Genomic DNA, 20,347 nt, shown 5'->3' on the forward strand with positions numbered 1-20,347 from the left:
TTCAGGACTGGGAGAATGCTGAGGCAGCTGAAGGAATTCTGAGGGAGTGGGATTAATAATGCAGAAGTAGGAGGGATGCAGGGAGAGCGGTAGGAATGCCTGAGGACTGGGGAAATGATGTGGCAGTGGAAGGAATGCTCAGTCAGCAGGAGGAATGCAGGGGGAGTGGAAGGAATGCTGGAGGACTGGGGGAATGAGGTGGCAGTGGAAGGAATGCTGAGTCAGCAGGAGGAATGCAGGGTGAGTCTAGAAATGCTGGAGGACGGGGGGAATGCTGAGGCAGTGGAAGGAATGTTGAGAGAGTGGGATAAATACTAAGGCAGTTACAGGAAGGCTGAGGGAGTGAGAAGAATGTTGTGGCAACACGAGGAATGCTGAGGGAGCAGCAGGGTCAGACGGGGGCATAAAATAGTCTCGGGCACCAATGAAAAAGTGGTCCACAGATGCCAATGGCAATTCATTCCTTTTGTGACACTGTTTGAATAGTACCCAAGGGGGATTTTTGGGATACAATGTGATGCAAACTGTGCATTTTAAAGAATGTTTATTCTGCAACAATGGTCAAAACCACTAGCCGCATAGTGAAGTAATTAATCAAACTGGCCCACATTGGCCATAAAAGGTCTCACACCAGCATTTTGCGTTTTTGGTTCAGGCATTGCCCTACAGGCCAATCCGAGCCTGTGGAGTGGGGGAAATGCTAAGGGAGCAGGAAGAATGCTGAGGGAGCATGAGGAATGCTGGAAGAGTGGGAGGAATGCTGAGGCAGTGGAGGCAGCAGTAGGAATGCAGAGGCAGCGGGAGGCATGCAGAGACAGCAGGCCAAATGCTGAGGGAGCATTATTTATTTATTTATTTATGTATTCATGTATTGTGCATTAGTTAGGTGCTTATACAGTAAGTCAATTCTGTTTCAAAACACCCACAGGGCAACAGGGAGGGAACATGGGCTTCAAACAATGAATACAGTGGAGGATAAAGATGAACCTACTATGCCTTGTGAGTGCTCAGAATGTACAAGTGCAGCGAGAAAAGAGGAAGTGGGGGTACGTTTTGGAATGTTCATGCTTGTGGGTGAGTAGCAGATGAAGTGCATAGTAAGGTAAGTGCTAGGCCGCCTGGGGCCGCATTGGGTAGAAAGTGCAAGCCTACATGATTGAGGCCGGTGGGTGCCGAGGCAAGTTCTGAGAGACGGGCAGAGGCTGGGGCGATTGGGTATGGGAGGCCAGGTCCCCAAGGATACATACGGGCCCTGGCCACCAATCACAGCGACTGAGATTGGCAGAGGAGGGATGAAGGGAAGGAGGAGGTGACAAGGAATGTCTTGAGGAGCTTCCAGAATTTGAGGAAGTCTTGCTCAAGACAAAGATGGAGGGGGAGGCTCTTCCATAAGAGGGAGCCCGACAAAGAAAGTGATCGGCCTCTAGTCCTCTGTTTAGCAAAACACTTGACACACAGAGAGTTTGTGCCAGAGGACTGCAGAGGTCTAGAGGGAGTGTATTTAGTAAGATAAAGTTGAAGATAGCATGGTCCCAGGCCCCAGGCAGCCTTTCGGATGATGCAGAGGCATTTGAATTTAATCTGCCCCGCAACCGGGAGCCAGTGAAGACTTTTTAGGGCAGGAGAGATAAGTCTTGCTGCCCTATTATGGATTAGCTGGAGGGGGTCACAGATTGGAAGAAGGTGGATTCAGGAGGAGGCTATGGCAGTAGTGAAGCCTAGAGAGTACCAGTGCTTGGGTAACATTGAGCTTCTGGGGTAAAGTGAGAAATTGGGAAGTCTTTTGAGAAGGAAGATTTGAAAGTGGGACTTCTGGGCAATGTCCTGAATGTGAGGGAGGAAGGAGAGAGAGGAGTCGGAACATGACTCCAAGGTTTCTGGCTTCAGAAGAAGGAGCAGGGAGAGAGCCCGTGGAAGAAGGCCAGAGTGAGGGAAAAGGAGGGAACAGGGTCCCAATAGGAAGGATCTCAGTTTTACAGGCGTTGAGGCAGAGATCATTGGTGTTGCACCGGGACTGGATGGCAGATGGGCAGTCAGGGATGATGGAAGGTGCAAGGGGGTCAGCCGGAAGTTTGAACAAGAGCTGCGTGTCATCTGCGCACACTGGAAGTTGGTGGAGAAGGAGGACATGAGGAGTGCTAGCTGAACAAAGTAAGTGTTGAAGAGCCAGGGTGAGAGGTTTAAGCCCTGGTTGACAGCGCAGGTGGAGAAGGAAATAGGTGAGGGGAAGGTTTCCAAAATGACTTGGTATGAACGGTCAGTCAGGAAGGAGGTAAGCCAGCCGGGTACCCGCTCCGAGATACCAACGGTATCATGGAGCCATTTTATGAGGATGTAATGGTTAACCGCATCGAAGGTAGAGGAGAAATTGAGTAGCATGAGGACAGCTGGAGAGTTGGAGACCAGTTTCTGTGCCTTTGGATGCTCGGAATACAGACTGATGGTTGTGGAGACCACCAACAAGTTCAGTGTGCTGGGTCAGTTGGAGGAAGACCAGCTTCTCCAAGAGTTTACTAAGGAAGGGGGTGATCGATATGGGGTGGTAAATGGCTGGACAAGTAGGGTCTGCTGATGTTTTTTTCAGGAGGTGGCGCGCAAGGGAGTGCTTAAGGGAGGAGGGGAAATATCCAGTGGCAAAATAATGATTACAGATATCAACAAGTTCAGGGCAAGGGAGCCAATGTTGTCCTTAATGGTCCTGGATAAACAAGGGGAAACCTGTTTGGAAGAGACCTTCATAGAGCGGACAACTCTGATGACTTTTTATTGTGTGACAGGGGAGAAGGAGGAGAGAGAGGAAGGAGCAAGCCATAGGAGACAAGGCAGTGAGGGAGGGGTTGGGCGGTAGGGTAGCAAGGGTACCCAGGATGTCCAGGGTTTTAGTGGTGAGGTATGTGGCCATTGCATTGCAGAGGGCATGGGACGGAAGAGGGGAGAAGGAGACTGCAGAAGGTTTGGCTAGTTCCCTGCAGATTTTAAAGACTTCAGCCATGTTGTTGGATGCACCCGATACCTGTGCCTGGATGTGGGCCCTTTTCTTGGCATGGGTGGAGAGTCTGTATTGCCTTTGGACCAGGCAGCAGGTTAGTTTGTCAGAGGGTGAACCTGAGGTTTGCCACTTTCGTTCCGCAGCTCTGCACTTGCGTTTCAGGGCTGCAAGTTCAGTGTCATACAAGGTGTTACGTTTGGAGGCAGGTTTCAGGCGGATCCTCATGACTGGGGCAAGAATATCAAGGGTGTTTGTAATGGCCAAATGGAGGTTGCTTTGAGCAGAGTCAGTGGTAGAATCTGAGGGTCGGGAAGAGGGGGAATAAAGGTGGATGCAAAGGCAGCAGCTGACACTTGTTTCATCGAACGGATGTTCGTGAACAAGGCTGGCAGGGCTTTTGGAGAGGCGGCCAAAGGGCCGAGGGGACCAAGGTGCAAGGAGAGGAGAGAATGGTCTCACCAAGAGAGTGGTGTGACCAGAGGGGGGGGAGAGGTCAGAATGGATGATGGTGTCCAGAGTGTGTCCTGCCGAGTGGGTTGGGCCAGAAGGGAGAATGGAGAGGGATAGTGATGTGCAGAGGTCAAGGAAGAGAGTGGATGCTGTGACAGGGGAGTCCAATTGGATGTTAAAGTACCCCAAGAGGAGTAGGCCCATTCAGAGAGAAACAAGGCGGTAGCGCCTGGAGGCCTGTAGATGGTAGCAATGGTCAGAGACGAGTAGGTAGAGATGACCAGCTGCAGACCAGGCTCTCCAAGGAAGAGTAGAGCTGGGTGGGTTATATGGAAGAAGGAACCCACTGAGGGAATTTTAAGGCACCCCCGCCACCAGCACAGTGAGGTCGGGCTTGGAGATGATCTTGAAGACATCAGGGAGAAGGGAGTCAAAAGCAGTGACTGAGCTGGCATTGAACCATGTCTCTGTAAGAGCAAGAATATCGAGGTCAGTGTTTTCAAGAAGGAGGAAGATGTCGGCAGAGTGTTTGTTGGCTGAGCGGGCGTTAAGAGTCGCCAGGTGAAGGAGATCTCCACCTTTCAAGGTTTTCTGAGGCAGAGTACAGGGATGTGGTACACCTGTCAGAGGGGGAGGGACAGAGTGGTAGGGGGAGAGGCAGGTGAAGGAAGTTAATGAGGCACGGCAGCCACCAGTCAAAGAGGAGGAGGTTGGGTTGAGGACCCTGAACCAAGATAGTGCTAGTGTGGTAGACATTAATGATGCAGCGTGATGATGAGAAGCCGGCCAAGAGGACTTCCCACTTGGTGCCACCATTAATGTGAGAGGATGTGAAAGGGAGGAGAGTGGAGATGAGATGAGGAGTCTTTAGATCTGGAGAAGGGACATAGAAGAGGATGTCAGTAAAGACCTGTCTGGAAGTTGCACTTGCGTAGGTGTCTGCGATGGGTAGGCCAGGGTTCGTGGACAGGATGTCTTTTTTGTGCTTTTTTCTTCCTGATTTGGTGAGAGAGGGAGGATGGGTGATAGTGTAGAAGTTGGGTAAGATGGCTGCAATGTTAAGAGCCATAGGGGCGGAATAGGTTATTGGAGGAATGAAAGAAGAGTGGCTGCACAGCACAGTTCTAGCTAAACTCACCAGGTGGCCTAGTAGTCATAAAAGGCACAAATGCAGTCCAAAAAGGAAACTCGAATTTCAACAAACAAGAGTCACAAATGCAAGCCAAAGAGGGTGCAGAGATGTAGACATGCACGCACCTAAATTCCATATTCAAAAGCAGGGACAGAAATGCAATGCAAAGACGGTACAGAGATGTAAGAGCACACACCTGAATTCTAATTTCAAAAGCAGGGGCACAAATCTATTGCAAAGAAGGTGCAGGATGTGAAAGCACACACACCTAAATTCTAAATTAGAAAAATAAACTAAAACAGGGGCACAAATACAGTGAGAGAAGAAGTAGGTTAGTTGAGGCAGGGAAGGAACAGTAATTGGTTCAGAAAGTTACTGGAGGAGGCAATGGGAGGGTTCAGCCATCACTCACTGGTAGATCTGCAGGGGTGTAGAGGTCCATGAGCCAAAGTTCATGGGGTCACAGTATATAAGTCTGGGGGCTGATTCATAGTTTGAGGAGGGGGGATGAAATATTGAGGTCCTCCAGGTGCTCATCAGCCCAGACAGACACAGACAAGGCATTAGATGTGGGGCCAGATGGAGGGGCTGGCTTCCGCCTGCCAACACCTTGGATTGGCTGTATATTTTGAGGCTACCACAACATCCTGATCTCACGGCTTTGTGACACCCTGGGAATCACAGATCAAGCTCTGGCCTGGTTAACCTCTTTTCTCTCAAACCGCCCATCCCAGTTCGAACTTGGTGCATTTCTCTCAACTATCACCCTCTCAACCTGCGTCGTTCCCCAGGGTTCTTACTTATCCCCCTGTTTTTTAACATCTACATGGCCACCCTGGCACATGCGATTGCCACTTTCACCTCTAATTTTCACACAACTCGCCTTTAGGCTACCCTTGGCCGCTTCCTCCTCCTCACTCATACCTGACTGTCTGTCCACTATTCAGGCTTGGTGTACTGCAAACGACCTCTGTCTCAATGCCAGTAAAACTGAGATTGTTTGCATTGGGACCCCTACTCCCCTATTCCCACTCTCGCTCTGGCCAGCCTCCCTTGGCCCTGCACCCACCCCATCCTGCGAGGCCAAAAACCTTGGGATCATCTTCGACTCCACTCTCTCCTTCTCCTCACACATTTCTGACATTTCAAAAAAGTCTATCAACTACACCTCCTCAGAGGCACTCTCCCTTTTCTCACTTTCCCTCAGCGACTCACTGTCTCCAGAGCCCTGGTTCTCTCTAGGCTGGACTCCTGCAACAGCCTCTTTCTCAACCTCCTTGCTTCCGCTCTGCACCCTCTGCAACTCATCCAGGACAGAACCGCGAGACTTATCCTTCGCCTCAAGCCCAGGGACCGCATCTCTCCAGCACTGAAATCCCTCCACTGGCTCCCCATGGCTGCAAGGATCAAATTCAAGACTCTCTGCATTGTCCACAAGGCTTTCTGGGGCCTGGGGCCTATTGATCTTCAACATTACCTTCCTAAATACTGTCCCTCCCGAGCCCTCTGCTCATCTAACTCCAACCTTCTGCAAGTGAGCCGGTTCTCCAAGCAGAGGTTTGGAGGGAGATCCCTTTCCTCAGCAGGCGCCTCCCACTGGAACAGCCCCCCTACCACCCTCCGTCTTGAGCCTGATCTTAAGTTCCTTAAACTCCTCAAGACCTTCCTCTTCCTTCTCTCTCACCCTGATAACCTAGCTCTCTGCTCTTCCCTCTCCCCCTCCTTTCCTTACAGCTCATTGACTGGTCACCTGGTGTACCCCAGAGTCACACAGGTCCCAGGCACCCCTGCCAGTCCTTCTGCACTTGCCTCAGGGTCCTGCACCCCACCCACTCACTGCACCTGCAATAAATCCTGAGCGCTTCTCTCTCCGCACTTCCCTAGTCTCTACTGACTGGGTGCACTTGGTCTCCTGCCCCTCCCTCGTTCTGCCTGCACTTGCACTACAGCTCTGACTGTAGATCTTTCTGTCCTTCCTGGCATTTCTCCTTAATGTGCACTTGAAAAAAAACTCAGAATCGCCATCAGGTCTATTTGTTGTATCCTAACTGTTAAATGTACCATATCCACTTAATCTGCTTGTGCAGACTGTTATCGCTTCAGAAATTCAAGGGCTCTGAGCGACTGTTGTTTTTTTCCCTGTGCTCCCACCCTCCTTGAGCACTTTGAAACACTTGCCTGTGTATAGGCGCTTTATAAATAAACAATACAATAGCCATTCTCTGAGGGGGCAGCCGGCTGGCAGTGGGTGGCTCCTTTCAGAGAGGATGGATCGGCCATCTTGAAGAGTGGCCACTTGATGATCACTAAAGCAGCCAAATGGCATGAGGAATGATTAGGGAGCACACGGAATGTTGGGGCAGCAGGAGGAATGCCGAGACAGCAACATGAATGCTGATGCAGCGGGAGGAAATCCAAGACAGTGGGAGGAATGCTGGTGGAGTGGAAGGAATGCTGAGGCAGCATGAGGAATGCTGAGGCAGTGGGAAAAACACAGGCAGCTGAAGGAATGTTGGGGAGCATAAAGAATTGTGAGGCAGTGGGAGGAATGTTGAAGCCATGTGAGAAATGCTAAAGGAGTGGTATGAATGCTGAGGCAGCAAGAAGAATGTTGATGGAGTGGGAGGAATGCTGAGGCACTGAGAGGAATGCTGAGGCAGCATGAGGAGTGCTGAGGCAGCAGGAAGAATACATAGTCAGTGGGACAAATGCTGAGGCAGCAGAAGGAATGCTAAAGCAGTGTGAGGAATGCTGATGGAGCGAGAGGAGTGCTGAGGTAGTGTGAGGAATGCTGATGGAGCGAGAGGAGTGCTGAAGCAGTGTGAGGAATGCTCACAGAGCGAGAGGAGTGCTGAAGCAGTGTGAGGAATGCTGATGGAGTGAGAGGAATGCTGAGGCAGTGTGAGGAATGCTGATGGAGCGAGAGGAGTGCTGAAGCAGTGTGAGGAATGCTGATGGAGCGAGAGGAGTGCTGAAGCAGTGTGAGGAATGCTGACAGAGCGAGAGGAGTGCTGAAGCAGTGTGAAGAATGCTCACAGAGCGAGAGGAGTGCTGAAGCAGTCTGAGGAATGCTCACATAGAGAGAGGAGTGCTGAGGTAGTGTGAGGAATTCTGATGGAGCGAGAGGAGTGATGAAGCATTGTGAGGAATGCTGACAGAGCGAGAGGAGTGCTGAAGCAGTGTGAGGAATGCTCACAGAGCGAGAGGAGTGCTGAGGCAGTGTGAGGAATGCTGATGGGGCGAGAGGAGTGCTGAAGCAGTGTGAGGAATGCTGACAGAGCAAGAGGAGTGTTGAAGCAGTGTGAGGAATGCTGATGGATCGAGAGAAGTGCTGAAGCAGTGTGAGGAATGCTGACATAGCGAGAGGAGTGTTGAGGCAGTGTGAGGAATGCTGACGGAGCGAGAAGAGTGCTGAGGCAGTGTGAGTAATGCTGACAGAGCGAGAGGAATGCTGAGGCAGTGTGAGGAATGCTGACACAGCGAGAGGAGTGCTGAGGCAGTGTGAGGAATGCTGACAGAGCGAGAGGAGTGCTGAGGCAGTGTGAGGAATGCTGATGGAGCGAGAGGAGTGTTGAGGCAGTGTGGGGAATGCTGATGGAGTGAGAGGTGTGTTGAGGCAGTGTGAGGAATCCTGACGGAGCAAGAGGAGTGCTGAAGCAGTGTGAGAAATAGTGACGGAGCGAGTGGAATGCTGAGGCAGTGCGTACAATGCTGAGGGAGCAAGAGGAGTGCTGAGGCAGTGAGAGGAATTCTGGGGTAGTGAGAGGAATGTGCAGGCAGTGGGAGCAATGCTGAGAGAGTGAGAGGAATGTGCAGGCAGCGGGAGCAATGCTGAGGGAGTGAGAGGAATGTGCAGGCAGCGGGAGCAATGCTGAGGGAGTGAGAGGAATGTGCAGGCAGCGGGAGCAATGCTGAAGGAGTGAGTGGAATGTGCAGGCAGCGGGAGCAATGCTGAGGGAGTGAGAGGAATGTGCAGGCAGCAGGAGCAATGCTGAGGGAGTGAGAGGAATGTGCAGGCAGCGGGAGCAATGCTGAGGGAGTGAGAGGAATGTGCAGGCAGTGGGAGCAATGCTGAAGGAGTGAGTGGAATGTGCAGGCAGCGGGAGAAATACTGAGGGAGTGAGAGGAATGTGCAGGCAGCGGGAGCAATTCTGAGGGAGTGAGAGGAATGTGCAGGCAGTGGGAGCAATGCTGAGGGAGTGGGAGCAATGCTGAGGGAGTGTGAGGAAGCAGGAATGCTGACAGAGCAGGCTTGAGACATTTTGTGACTGATCTTCCCTGGGTTAGGTTGCCTTACTTTTGTCAGCAATCCGTGGGGAATTCAGCCCTGCAAGTCTCTGAACAGCAGCACTGCTTCTGCTGTCTCATAATACTTTCCCGATATACAACAGAACAGTCCATCCTCCGTAAGTGTCCGCAGGAGCTCCAGTCAATCGGTGCGCTCCATTCTTTACAGTCTAGCAGTACATGCAGTTGGCTGGAGTGAGGCCCTCCAGGATCTGGGTGCCTAGTAGCCCTCTGGAGTGTGCAATGTTCTGTCAGGGCCCTTTTCCCTACAGTGGTGCGGGAGTGCATTGGAGTGCATTTGAGGAACCTGAGCGTGCCCTTCCCCGGCCCTGCCTGTGATTGTTACCCTGTTACAATTGACTCTTCCTGTTGAGGGTGCGTGTTGTCCTGACTATTGGTTCTCCTGAGTCGCAGGGCTTTGAAGCCTGATTGTTTGAGGGTGAATATTCTGGCGCTGTTAGCATCTCTGTTGGGAAACTAGTATGCTGTGTTGGGTTCTTTGTGAGGGGCTGTCTTGACCTGAATGTATAACTTTCTTGTGTGTGTATTTTGCTATGTAGAGGAAGCCCATGTTAGAGGTAGGGGTAGGAGTGTTGCATTGCCTTGTCTGAGAGTTTGTTTCTGCTCCCTCTGTGCTCTGTCTATCTTGGGATAATGGATTGGCCTGAACACTTTGAGCAAAATTCCCTCGGTCACGGACTCCCTCAGAGGGTGTGTGAAGAGGACTGGTACAAAGAGCTTTTGTGTACTAGGGAGTTCTTCATCCTACACCTGAGAGTGGAGGCAGCGGCCCCTTCCTTGAGGGTGACGCGCAGGTCCCGCTGAGTGAGGACTAGTTTGTTGACCAGCCCTCTAATTCTCTTGATACTTTGTTAATGGGTCTTGTACCACGCACTGTTGCCACTTTCGTGGTCTCCTTGGCTGTTGTGGGGGTGAGAGGGAGAAGAGCAAGAGAGCTTTGATGTGCTGTTGGCAGCTTCACGTTGGCATGACCGGTCACTGAGCGGTCACTGAGCGGTCACTGAGCGTTGGTGTGTTTCCGGTTGGTAGCTGTCACGTGGCGTTCAGGTGTGATTGTTGTGTGTGGTTTGTTTTCAAGTCGGATGTTGTGAAGTGCGTACAGTTTGTGGTGTGGCAGAGGTATGCTTGTGTTTAAATGACTTTAAATAATGACTGCTCGCGCACTCAGCTTTTACTCGAATACCCCCGTACACCATAGCACTTTCCCCACAGTCTGTATTCCTCAACTCGTCATAACATCGCCCCCCAACATTTCTGTCTCCACTAGGCGCTAGCCTTGTCTTCGTGCAGGCTGCTGGCTCTGCTGAAGAGGTTTGTTGCTGGTTTTGAGTTGGTTTGATGATGGATGTAATGCTTTTGTGAAAGTGGCAAAGTTCCACGTCTCAGAAAGTCTCTGTGTTGCCCTGGAGTAGTAATCCTGTCTGTCCTGTCTGTCCAGTCCGCCCCAGCGTCTCTCTGTGTGTCTGTCCTTCTGGCGGCCCTCAGTCTAATCCTGGCTCCATCTTTGCAGGTGTTAAGCCCAACGTACAAGCAACGGAACGAGGACTTCCGCAAGCTCTTCAAGCAGCTTCCGGAGACGGAGCGCCTCATTGTGGGTAAGGTGCCATCCCTGCTGCTCTGGCTGCCCGGGGTCACGTGCTCCGCCTGCCTGTACTCATAGTAAGGGATACCTCCACTGACCGACCTTACATGGCACTGCCCACCATATCATGGGGCAATGTGCCCCTCTGGGCCTGGAGACCTCCAGTGAGAGGCTGAGTTCCGCCGGACGAGGCGCCCCCCAGAGGACAAGTCACTGCTTAGCCTCCGTCCGCGCCTTCGGTTTAGTTCATATTCTTTTTTTAAGTTAAAAAATATGAATGCAGCTTTCAAAAACAAAGTTCAATATTGTAAATTGCAAGTAAACAGCTGTCAGTCTTCGCATATTGCAGTTTAATGAGGTTTTAAATACACACGAGCTTTCCTCCGGCTCCCTGCAGGCGTTCAGTAATGGTATCGCCCCAGTCAATGCTGCGCTTGCTTTGTGAGGACTGTACCACACATAGGACATTAGTTTACATATTGTACATGTGGGGCAACTACACCACAAATGCACAGGCGACTCACTAGTCCTGACAAGGTCCACCCAATGGGTTGCTCACCAATCGACTCCTGATCTGCAAATAAGTCACTATGTGTTGGACATGGTCCTGCTTCAGATGACCGCTCCCCCAGAGCCAAGACCCCTACTTCTTGCTCAGCAATTATCGGTTTCTGGCGCTCTTTCCGGAGGTGAAGTCCTGCTGCTAAAAGGGTCCATCTTTCGGTCAAGCTTCTAATGCGCTGAAGAACCTTTGCACGTAAGATCCAAAACCAGAGCGCAAAAGTTCAGCGGTTCATCTTTTTCAAAACCTGAAATAAAACCGACCCTTTCATTAAATTCTGAGATATTTAATAAACCCCTTTGCCCTCATGGGCGCCATTTGGCGCGCGGCCCTAGTGCGCCAGTACCCGGCCCGTTCGCATGGACTGCTTCCCTCCTAGCATCCCTCCTAGCAGTTCTCTGGTGTTTCTTCAGATCCTCATCTATCCTGTGACCAAGCAATTCCACCCGCCCATGTGCCTCCATCCAGTGCCTCCTCTATGCCTGTGCCCACAGATTACACCCACCCATGTGCCTCCTCTATGCCTGTGCCCACAGATTCCACTCACCCATGTGCTTCCATCAAGTGCCTCCTCTATGCCTGTGCCCACAGATTCCACCAACCAACATGGCCTCCTCTATACCTGTGCCCACAGATTCCACTCACCCATGTGCCTCCTCTATGCCTGTGCCCACAGATTCCACTCACCTATGTGCTTCAATCCAGTGCCTCCTCTACCCCTCTGCCCAACGATTACCAGATTATCTTCCAGCATTCTTGCTGCACCTCCTCTACTCCTGTGCAATCATATTCTGCTCCACTATGTGCCTCCCTCCAGTGCCACCTCTACTACTGTGCAATCATATTCTACTCCACCATGTGCTTGCCTCCAGTGCCTCCTCTTCTACTGTGCAATCATATTCTACTCCACCATGTGCTTCCCTCCAGTGCCACCTCTACTACTGTGCAATCATATTCTACTCCACCATGTGCTTGCCTCCAGTGCCTCCTCTTCTACTGTGCAATCATATTCTACTCCACCATGTGCTTCCCTCCAGTGCCTCCTCTTCTACTGTGCAATCATATTCTACTCCACCATGTGCTTGCCTCCAGTGCCTCCTCTTCTACTGTGCAATCATATTCTACTCCACCACGTGCTTCCCTCCAGTGCCTCCTCTTCTACTGTGCAATCATATTCTACTCCATGTGCTTCCCTCCAGTGCCGCCTCTTCTACTGTGCAATCATATTCTACTCCATGTGCTTCCCTCCAGTGCCTCCTCTTCTACTGTGCAATCATATTCTACTCCACCACGTGCTTCCCTCCAGTGCCTCCTCTTCTACTGTGCAATCATATTCTACTCCACCATGTGCTTCCCTCCAGTGCCTCCTCTTCTACTCCTGTGCAATCATATTCTACTACATGTGTTTCCCTCCATTGCCTCTTCTACTCTTGTGCAATCATATTCTACTACACCATGTGCTTCCCTCCAGTGCCACCTCTTCTACTGTGCAATCATATTCTACTCCACCATGTGCCTCCCTCCAGTGCCACCTCTACTCCTGTGCAATCATATTCTACTACACAATGTGCTTCCCTCCAGTGCCACCTCTACTCCCGTGCAATCATATTCTACTCCACCATGTGCTTCCATCAGTGGTCGAAGTGTACGAAAAGAAGTAGTGGAACTATGTTCCCTGCTGGCCTGCCCTCGCTCCCCACAAACCCCATCAACACGTCCCCTCCCACACATAATACACACCCCAAACTCATGCACCTGCTGTTTAAGGGAATGTTCAGTGCATTGCACTGAAAATGCAAGTTTCAACTTCTTCCTTGACTTTTATTTTAAAATGAAACCATTCCGGAACGGTTTCTTTTTAAAATAAAAGTATAGGAACAGAAAAAAACGTAATAAAAAAAAGTAGAGGAGTGCCGCTCCCACTCCCTTCGGCCACTGGCTTCCATCCAGTGCCTCCTCTTCAACTGTGCAATCATATTGTACTCCACCATGTGCTTCCATCCAGTGCCTCCTCTTCTACTGTGCAATCATATTGTACTCCACCATGTGCTTCCATCCAGTGCCTCCTCTTCTACTGTGCAATCATATTCTACTCCACCATGTGCTTCCCTCCAGTGCCTCCTCTTCTACTGTGCAATCATATTCTACTCCACCATGTGTTTCCCTCCAGTGTTTCTTCTACTCCTGTGCAATCATATTCTACTCCATGTGTTTCCCTCCAATGCCTCTTCTACTCCTGTGCAATCATATTCTACTCCATGTGCTTCCCCCCAGTGCCTCCTCTTCTACTGTGCAATCATATTCTACTCCACCATGTCCTTCCCTCCAGTGCCTCCTCTTCTACTGTGCAATCATATTCTACTCCACCATGTCCTTCCCTCCAGTGCCTCCTCTACTACTGTGTAATCATATTCTACTCCACCACGTGCTTCCCTCCAGTGCCTCCTCTTCTACTGTGCAATCATATTCTACTCCACCATGTCCTTCCCTCCAGTGCCTCCTCTTCTACTGTGTAATCATATTCTACTCCACCATGTGCTTGCCTCCAGTGCCTCCTCTACTACTGTATAATCATATTCTACTCCACCATGTGTTTCCCTCCAGTGCTTCATCTACTCCTGTGCAACCATATTCTACTTCACCATGTGCTTGCCTCCAGTGCCTCCTCTTCTGCTGTGCAATCATATTCTACTCCATGTGCTTCCCTCCAGTGCCACCTCTTCTACTGTGCAATCATATTCTACTCCGACACGTGCTTCCCTCCAGTGCCTCCTCTTCTACTGAGTAATCATATTCTACTCCACCATGTGTTTCCCTCCAGTGTTTCTTCTACTACTGTGCAATCATATTCTACTCCATGTGTTTCCCTCCAGTGCCTCTTCTACTCCTGTGCAATCATATTCTACTCCACGTGCTTCCCCACAGTGCCTCCGCTTCTACTGTGCAATCATATTCTACTCCACCATGTCCTTCCCTCCAGTGCCTCCTCTACTACTGTGTAATCATATTCTACTCCACCACGTGCTTCCCTCCAGTGCCTCTCTTCTACTGTGCAATCATATTCTACTCCACCATGTGTTTCCCTCCAGTGCCTCCTCTTCTGCTGTGCAATCATATTCTACTCCATGGGCTTCCCTCCAGTGCCACCTCTTCTACTGTGCAATCATATTCTACTCCGACACGTGCTTCCCTCCAGTGCCTGCTCTTCTACTGTGTAATCATATTCTACTCCACCATGTGTTTCCCTCCAGTGTTTCTTCTACTACTGTGCAATCATATTCTACTCCATGTGTTTCCCTCCAGTGCCTCTTCTACTCCTGTGCAATCTTATTCTACTCCACGTGCTTCCCCACAGTGCCTCCTCTTCTACTGTGCAATCATATTCTACTCCACCATGTCCTTCCCTCCAGTGCCTCCTCTACTACTGTGTAATCATATTCTACTCCACCACGTGCTTCCCTCCAGTGCCTCCTCTTCTACTGTGCAATAATATTCTACTCCACCATGTCCTTCCCTCCAGTGCCTCCTCTACTACTGTGTAATCATATTCTACTCCACCATGTGTTTAGCTCTAGTGCCTCCTCTACTACTGTGTAATCATATTCTACTCCACTATGTCCTTCCCTCCAGTGCCTCCTCTTCTACTGTGCAATCATATTCTACCCCACCATGTGCTTCCCTTCAGTGCCTCCTCTTCTACTGTGCAATCATATTCTACTCCACTATGTCCTTCCCTCCAGTGCCTCCTCTTCTACTGTGCAATCATATTCTACCCCACCACGTGCTTCCCTCCAGTGCCTCCTCTTCTACTGTGCAATCATATTCTACCCCACCATGTGCTTCCCTTCAGTGCCTCCTCTTCTACTGTGCAATCATATTCTACTCCACTATGTCCTTCCCTCCAGTGCCTCCTCTTCTACTGTGTAATCATATTCTACTCCACCATGTGTTTCCCTCCAGTGCCTCCTCTTCTACTGTGTAATCATATTCTACTCCACCATGTGTTTCCCTCCAGTGCCTCCTCTACTCCTGTGCAATCATATTCTACTCCACCATGTGTTTCCCTCCAGTGCCTCCTCTACTACTGTGCAATCATATTCTACCCCACCATGTGCTTCCCTTCAGTGCCTCCTCTTCTACTGTGCAATCATATTCTACTCCACCATGTGTTTCCATCCTGTGCCTCCTCTTCTACTGAGCAATAATATTCTCCTCCACCATGTCCTTCCCTCCAGTGCCTCTTCTACTACTGTGCAATCATATTCTACTCCACCATGTCCTTCCCTCCAGTGCCTCCTCTTCTACTGTGTAATCATATTCTACTCCACCATGTGTTTCCCTCCAGTGCCTCCTCTTCTACTGTGTAATCATATTCTACTCCACCATGTGTTTCCCTCCAGTGCCTCCTCTACTCCTGTGCAATCATATTCTACTCCACCATGTCCTTCCCTCCAGTGCCTCTTCTACTACTGTGCAATCATATTCTACCCCACCATGTGCTTCCCTTCAGTGCCTCCTCTTCTACTGTGTAATCATATTCTACTCCACCATGTGTTTCCCTCCAGTGCCTCCTCTTCTACTGTGTAATCATATTCTACTCCACCATGTGTTTCCCTCCAGTGCCTCCTCTACTACTGTGTAATCATATTCTACTCCACCATGTGTTTCCCTCCAGTGCTTCTTCTACTCCTGTGCAATCATATTCTACTCCACCATGTCCTTCCCTCCAGTGCCTCCTCTTCTACTGTGTAATCATATTCTACTCCACCATGTGTTTCCCTCCAGTGCTTCTTCTACTCCTGTGCAATCATATTCTACTCCACCATGTCCTTCCCTCCAGTGCCTCCTCTTCTACTGTGTAATCATATTCTACTCCACCATGTGTTTCCCTCCAGTGCCTCCTCGTCTACTGTGTAATCATATTCTACTCCACCATGTGTTTCCCTCCAGTGTTTCTTCTACTCCTGTGCAATCATATTCTACTCGATGTGTTTCCCTGCAGTGCCTCTTCTACTCCTGTGCAATCATATTCTACTCCACATGCTTCCATCCAGTGCCTCCTCTTCTACTGTGCAATAATATTCTCCTCCACCATGTGTTTCCCTCCAGTGCCTCTTCTTCTCCTGTGCAATCATATTCTACTCCACCGAGTGCTTCCATCCTGTGCCTCCTCTTCTACTGAGCAATAATATTCTCCTCCACCATGTGTTTCCCTCCAGTGCCTCTTCTTCTCCTGTGCAATCACATTCTACTCCATGTGCTTCCATCCAGTGCCTCCTCTTCTACTGTGCAATAATATTCTCCTCCATCATGTGTTTCCCTCCAGTGCCTCTTCTACTCCTGTGCAATCATATTCTACTCCACCATGTATTTCCATTCAGCGCCTCTTCTACTCCTGTGCAATCATATTCTACTCCACCATGTGTATCCCTCCAGTGCCTCTTCTACTCCTGTGCAATCATTTTCTACTTCACCATGTGCTTCCCTACAGTGCCTCCTCTACTAATATGCAATCATATTCTACTCCATGTGTTTCCCTCCAGTGCCTCTTCTACTCCTGTGCAATCATATTCTCATATTCTACTCCACCATGTGTATCCCTCCAGTGCCTCTTCTACTCCTGTGCAATCATTTTCTACTTCACCATGTGCTTCCCTACAGTGCCTCCTCTACTAATATGCAATCATATGCTACTCCACGTGTTTCCCTCTAGTGCCTCTTCTACTCCTGTGCAATAATATTCTACTCCATGTGATTCCATCAAGTGCCTCCTCTTCTACAGTGCAATCATATTCTACTCCACCATGTATTTCCTTCCAGTGCCTCTTCTACTACTGTGCAATCATGTTCTAAACCATGTGCTTCCATACAGTGCCTCCTCTTCTACTGTGCAATCATATTGTACACCACCAGGTGCTTCCCTCCAGAGCCTCTCCTACTACTGTGCAATCACATTTTACTCCACCACGTGCTTCCATCCAGTGCCCCCTCTACTACTGTGTAATCATATTCTACTCCACCATGTGCTTCCATCCAGCGCCTCCTCTTCGACTGTGCAATCATATTCTACTCCACCATGTGCTTCCCTCCAGTGCCTCCTCTTCTACTGTGCAATCATATTCTACTCCACCATGTGCTTCCCTCCAGTGCCTCCTCTTCTACTGTGCAATCATATTCTGCTCCACCATATGCTTCCCTCCAGTGCCTCCTCTTCTACTGTGCAATCATATTCTACTCCACCATGTGTTTCCATTCAGCGCCCCCTCTTCTGCTGTGCAATCATATTCTACTCCACCATGTGCTTCCCTCCAGTGCCTCCTCTTCTCCTGTGCAATCATATTCTACTCCACCATGTGCTTGCCTCCAGTGCCTCCTCTTCTACTGTGCAATCATTTTCTACTCCATGTGCTTCCCTCCAGTGCCTCCTCTTCTACTGTGCAATCATATTCTACTCCACCATGTGTTTCCATTCAGTGCCTCTTTTACTCCTGTGCAATCATATTCTACTCCACCATGTGCCTCCCTCCAGTGCCACCTCTACTACTGTGCAATCATATTCTACTCCACCATGTGATTCCCTCCAGTGCCTCCTCTTCTGCTGTGCAATAATATTCTACTCCACCATGTGCTTCCCTCCAGTGCCCCCTCTACTACTGTGTAATCATATTCTACTCCACCATGTGTTTCCTTCCAGTGCCTCTTCTACTACTGTGCGATCATGTTCTACACCATGTGCTTCCATACAGTGCCTCCTCTTCTACTGTGCAATCATATTGTACACCACCAGGTGCTTCCCTCCAGAGCCTCGAAGCCTCTCCTACTACTGTGCAATCACATTTTACTCCACCACGTGCTTCCATCCAGTGCCCCCTCTACTACTGTGTAATCATATTCTACTCCACCATGTGTTTCCCTCCAGTGCCTCTTCTTCTCCTGTGCAATCATATTCTACTCCACCATGTGCTTCCACCCTGTGCCTCCTCTTCTACTGAGCAATAATATTCTCCTCCACCATGTGTTTCCCTCCAGTGCCTCTTCTTCTCCTGTGCAATCATATTCTACTCCATGTGTTTCCATCCAGTGCCTCCTCTTCTACTGTGCAATAATATTCTCCTCCACCATGTGTTTCCCTCCAGTGCCTCTTCTTCTCCTGTGCAATCATATTCTACTCCACCATGTGTTTCCATTCAGCGCCTCTTCTACTCCTGTGCAATCATATTCTACTCCACCATGTGTATCCCTTCAGTGCCTCTTCTACTCCTGTGCAATCATTTTCTACTCCACCATGTGCTTCCCTACAGTGCCTCCTCTACTAATATGCAATCATATTCTACTCCATGTGTTTCCCTCCAGTGCCTCTCCTACTCTCGTGCAATCATATTCTACTCAATGTGCTTCCACCCAGTGCCTCCTCTTCTACTGTGCAATCATATGCTACTCCATGTGTTTCCCTCTAGTGCCTCTTCTACTCCTGTGCAATAATATTCTACTCCATGTGATTCCATCAAGTGCCTCCTCTTCTACAGTGCAATCATATTCTACTCCACCATGTGTTTCCCTCCAGTGCCTCTTCTACTACTGTGCAATCATGTTCTACACCATGTGCTTCCATACAGTGCCTCCTCTTCTACTGTGCAATCATATTGTACACCACCAGGTGCTTCCCTCCAGAGCCTCTCCTACTACTGTGCAATCACATTTTACTCCACCACGTGCTTCCATCCAGTGCCCCCTCTACTACTGTGTAATCATATTCTACTCCACCATATGCTTCCATCCAGTGCCTCCTATTCTACTGTGCAATCATATTCTACTCCACCATGTGCTTCCCTCCAGTGCCTCCTCTTCTACTGTGCAATCATATTCTACTCCACCATGTGCTTCCCTCCAGTGCCTCCTCTTCTACTGTGCAATCATATTCTACTCCACCATGTGCTTCCCTCCAGTGCCTCCTCTTCTACTGTGCAATCATATTCTACTCCACCATGTGTTTCCATTCAGCGCCTCCTCTTCTGCTGTGCAATCATATTCTACTCCACCATGTGCTTCCCTCCAGTGCCTCCTCTTCTACTGTGCAATCATATTCTACTCCACCATGTGTTTCCATTCAGCGCCTCCTCTTCTGCTGTGCAATCATATTCTACTCCACCATGTGCTTCCCTCCAGTGCCTCCTCTTCTCCTGTGCAATCATATTCTACTCCACCATGTGCTTGCCTCCAGTGCCTCCTCTTCTATTGTGCAATCATATTCTACTCCATGTGCTTCCCTCCAGTGCCTCCTCTTCTACTGTGCAATCATATTCTACTCCACCATGTGTTTCCATTCAGCGCCTCTTCTACTCCTGTGCAATCATATTCTACTCCACCATGTGCCTCCCTCCAGTGCCACCTCTACTACTGTGCAATCATATTCTACTCCACCATGTGCTTCCCTCCAGTGCCTCCTCTTCTGCTGTGCAATAATGTTCTACTCCACCATGTGCTTCCCTCCAGTGCCCCCTCTACTACTGTGTAATAATATTCTACTCCACCATGTGTTTCCTTCCAGTGCCTCTTCTACTACTGTGCAATCATGTTCTACAACATGTGCTTCCATACAGTGCCTCCTCTTCTACTGTGCAATCATATTGTACACCACCAGGTGCTTCCCTCCAGAGCCTCTCCTACTACTGTGCAATCACATTTTACTCCACCACGTGCTTCCATCCAGTGCCCCCTCTACTACTGTGTAATCATATTCTACTCCACCATGTGCTAACATCCAGTGCCACCTCTTCTACTGTGCAATCATATTCCACTCCACCATGTGCTTCCCTCCAGTGCCTCCTCTTCTACTGTGCAATCATATTCTACTCCACCATGTGCTTCCCTCCAGTGCCTCCTCTTCTACTGTGCAATCATATTCTACTCCACCATGTGCTTCCCTCCAGTGCCTCCTCTTCTACTGTGCAATCATATTCTACTCCACCATGTGTTTCCATTCAGCGCCTCCTCTTCTGCTGTGCAATCATATTCTACTCCACCATGTGCTTCCCTCCAGTGCCTCCTCTTCTACTGTGCAATCATATTCTACTCCACCATGTGTTTCCATTCAGCGCCTCCTCTTCTGCTGTGCAATCATATTCTACTCCACGATGTGCTTCCCTCCAGTGCCTCCTCTTCTCCTGTGCAATCATATTCTACTCCACCATGTGCTTGCCTCCAGTGCCTCCTCTTCTACTGTGCAATCATATTCTACTCCATGTGCTTCCCTCCAGTGCCTCCTCTTCTACTGTGCAATCATATTCTACTCCACCATGTGTTTCCATTCAGCGCCTCTTCTAC

The 20,347-nt window shown here is 49.7% G+C and overlaps 1 protein-coding gene across 14 annotated transcripts in view; it reads left to right on the plus strand.

The window, feature by feature from the left end:
* Nucleotides 1-20,347, plus strand: part of GRAMD1B (GRAM domain containing 1B) — a 1,544,984-nt gene that overhangs the window by 1,286,895 nt on the left and 237,742 nt on the right. For 13 of the 14 annotated variants that reach the window (XR_011274513.1, XM_069614100.1, XM_069614089.1 and 10 more), the window contains one exon: nt 10,390-10,474. Coding sequence is in view for 12 of the 14 variants with exons in the window: in XM_069614100.1 (XP_069470201.1) it covers nt 10,390-10,474 (85 nt within the window). In the remaining 2 variants the exon portion in view is untranslated. Of the gene's footprint in view, nt 1-10,389; nt 10,475-20,347 lie in introns of those variants that run through there. The other variant, XR_011274514.1, reaches the window with a different exon arrangement.

The sequence above is a fragment of the Ambystoma mexicanum genome, chromosome 9, assembly GCF_040938575.1.
Source record: "Ambystoma mexicanum isolate Mex_15411 chromosome 9, UKY_AmexF1_1, whole genome shotgun sequence".
Taxonomy (NCBI): Eukaryota; Metazoa; Chordata; class Amphibia; order Caudata; family Ambystomatidae; genus Ambystoma; species Ambystoma mexicanum.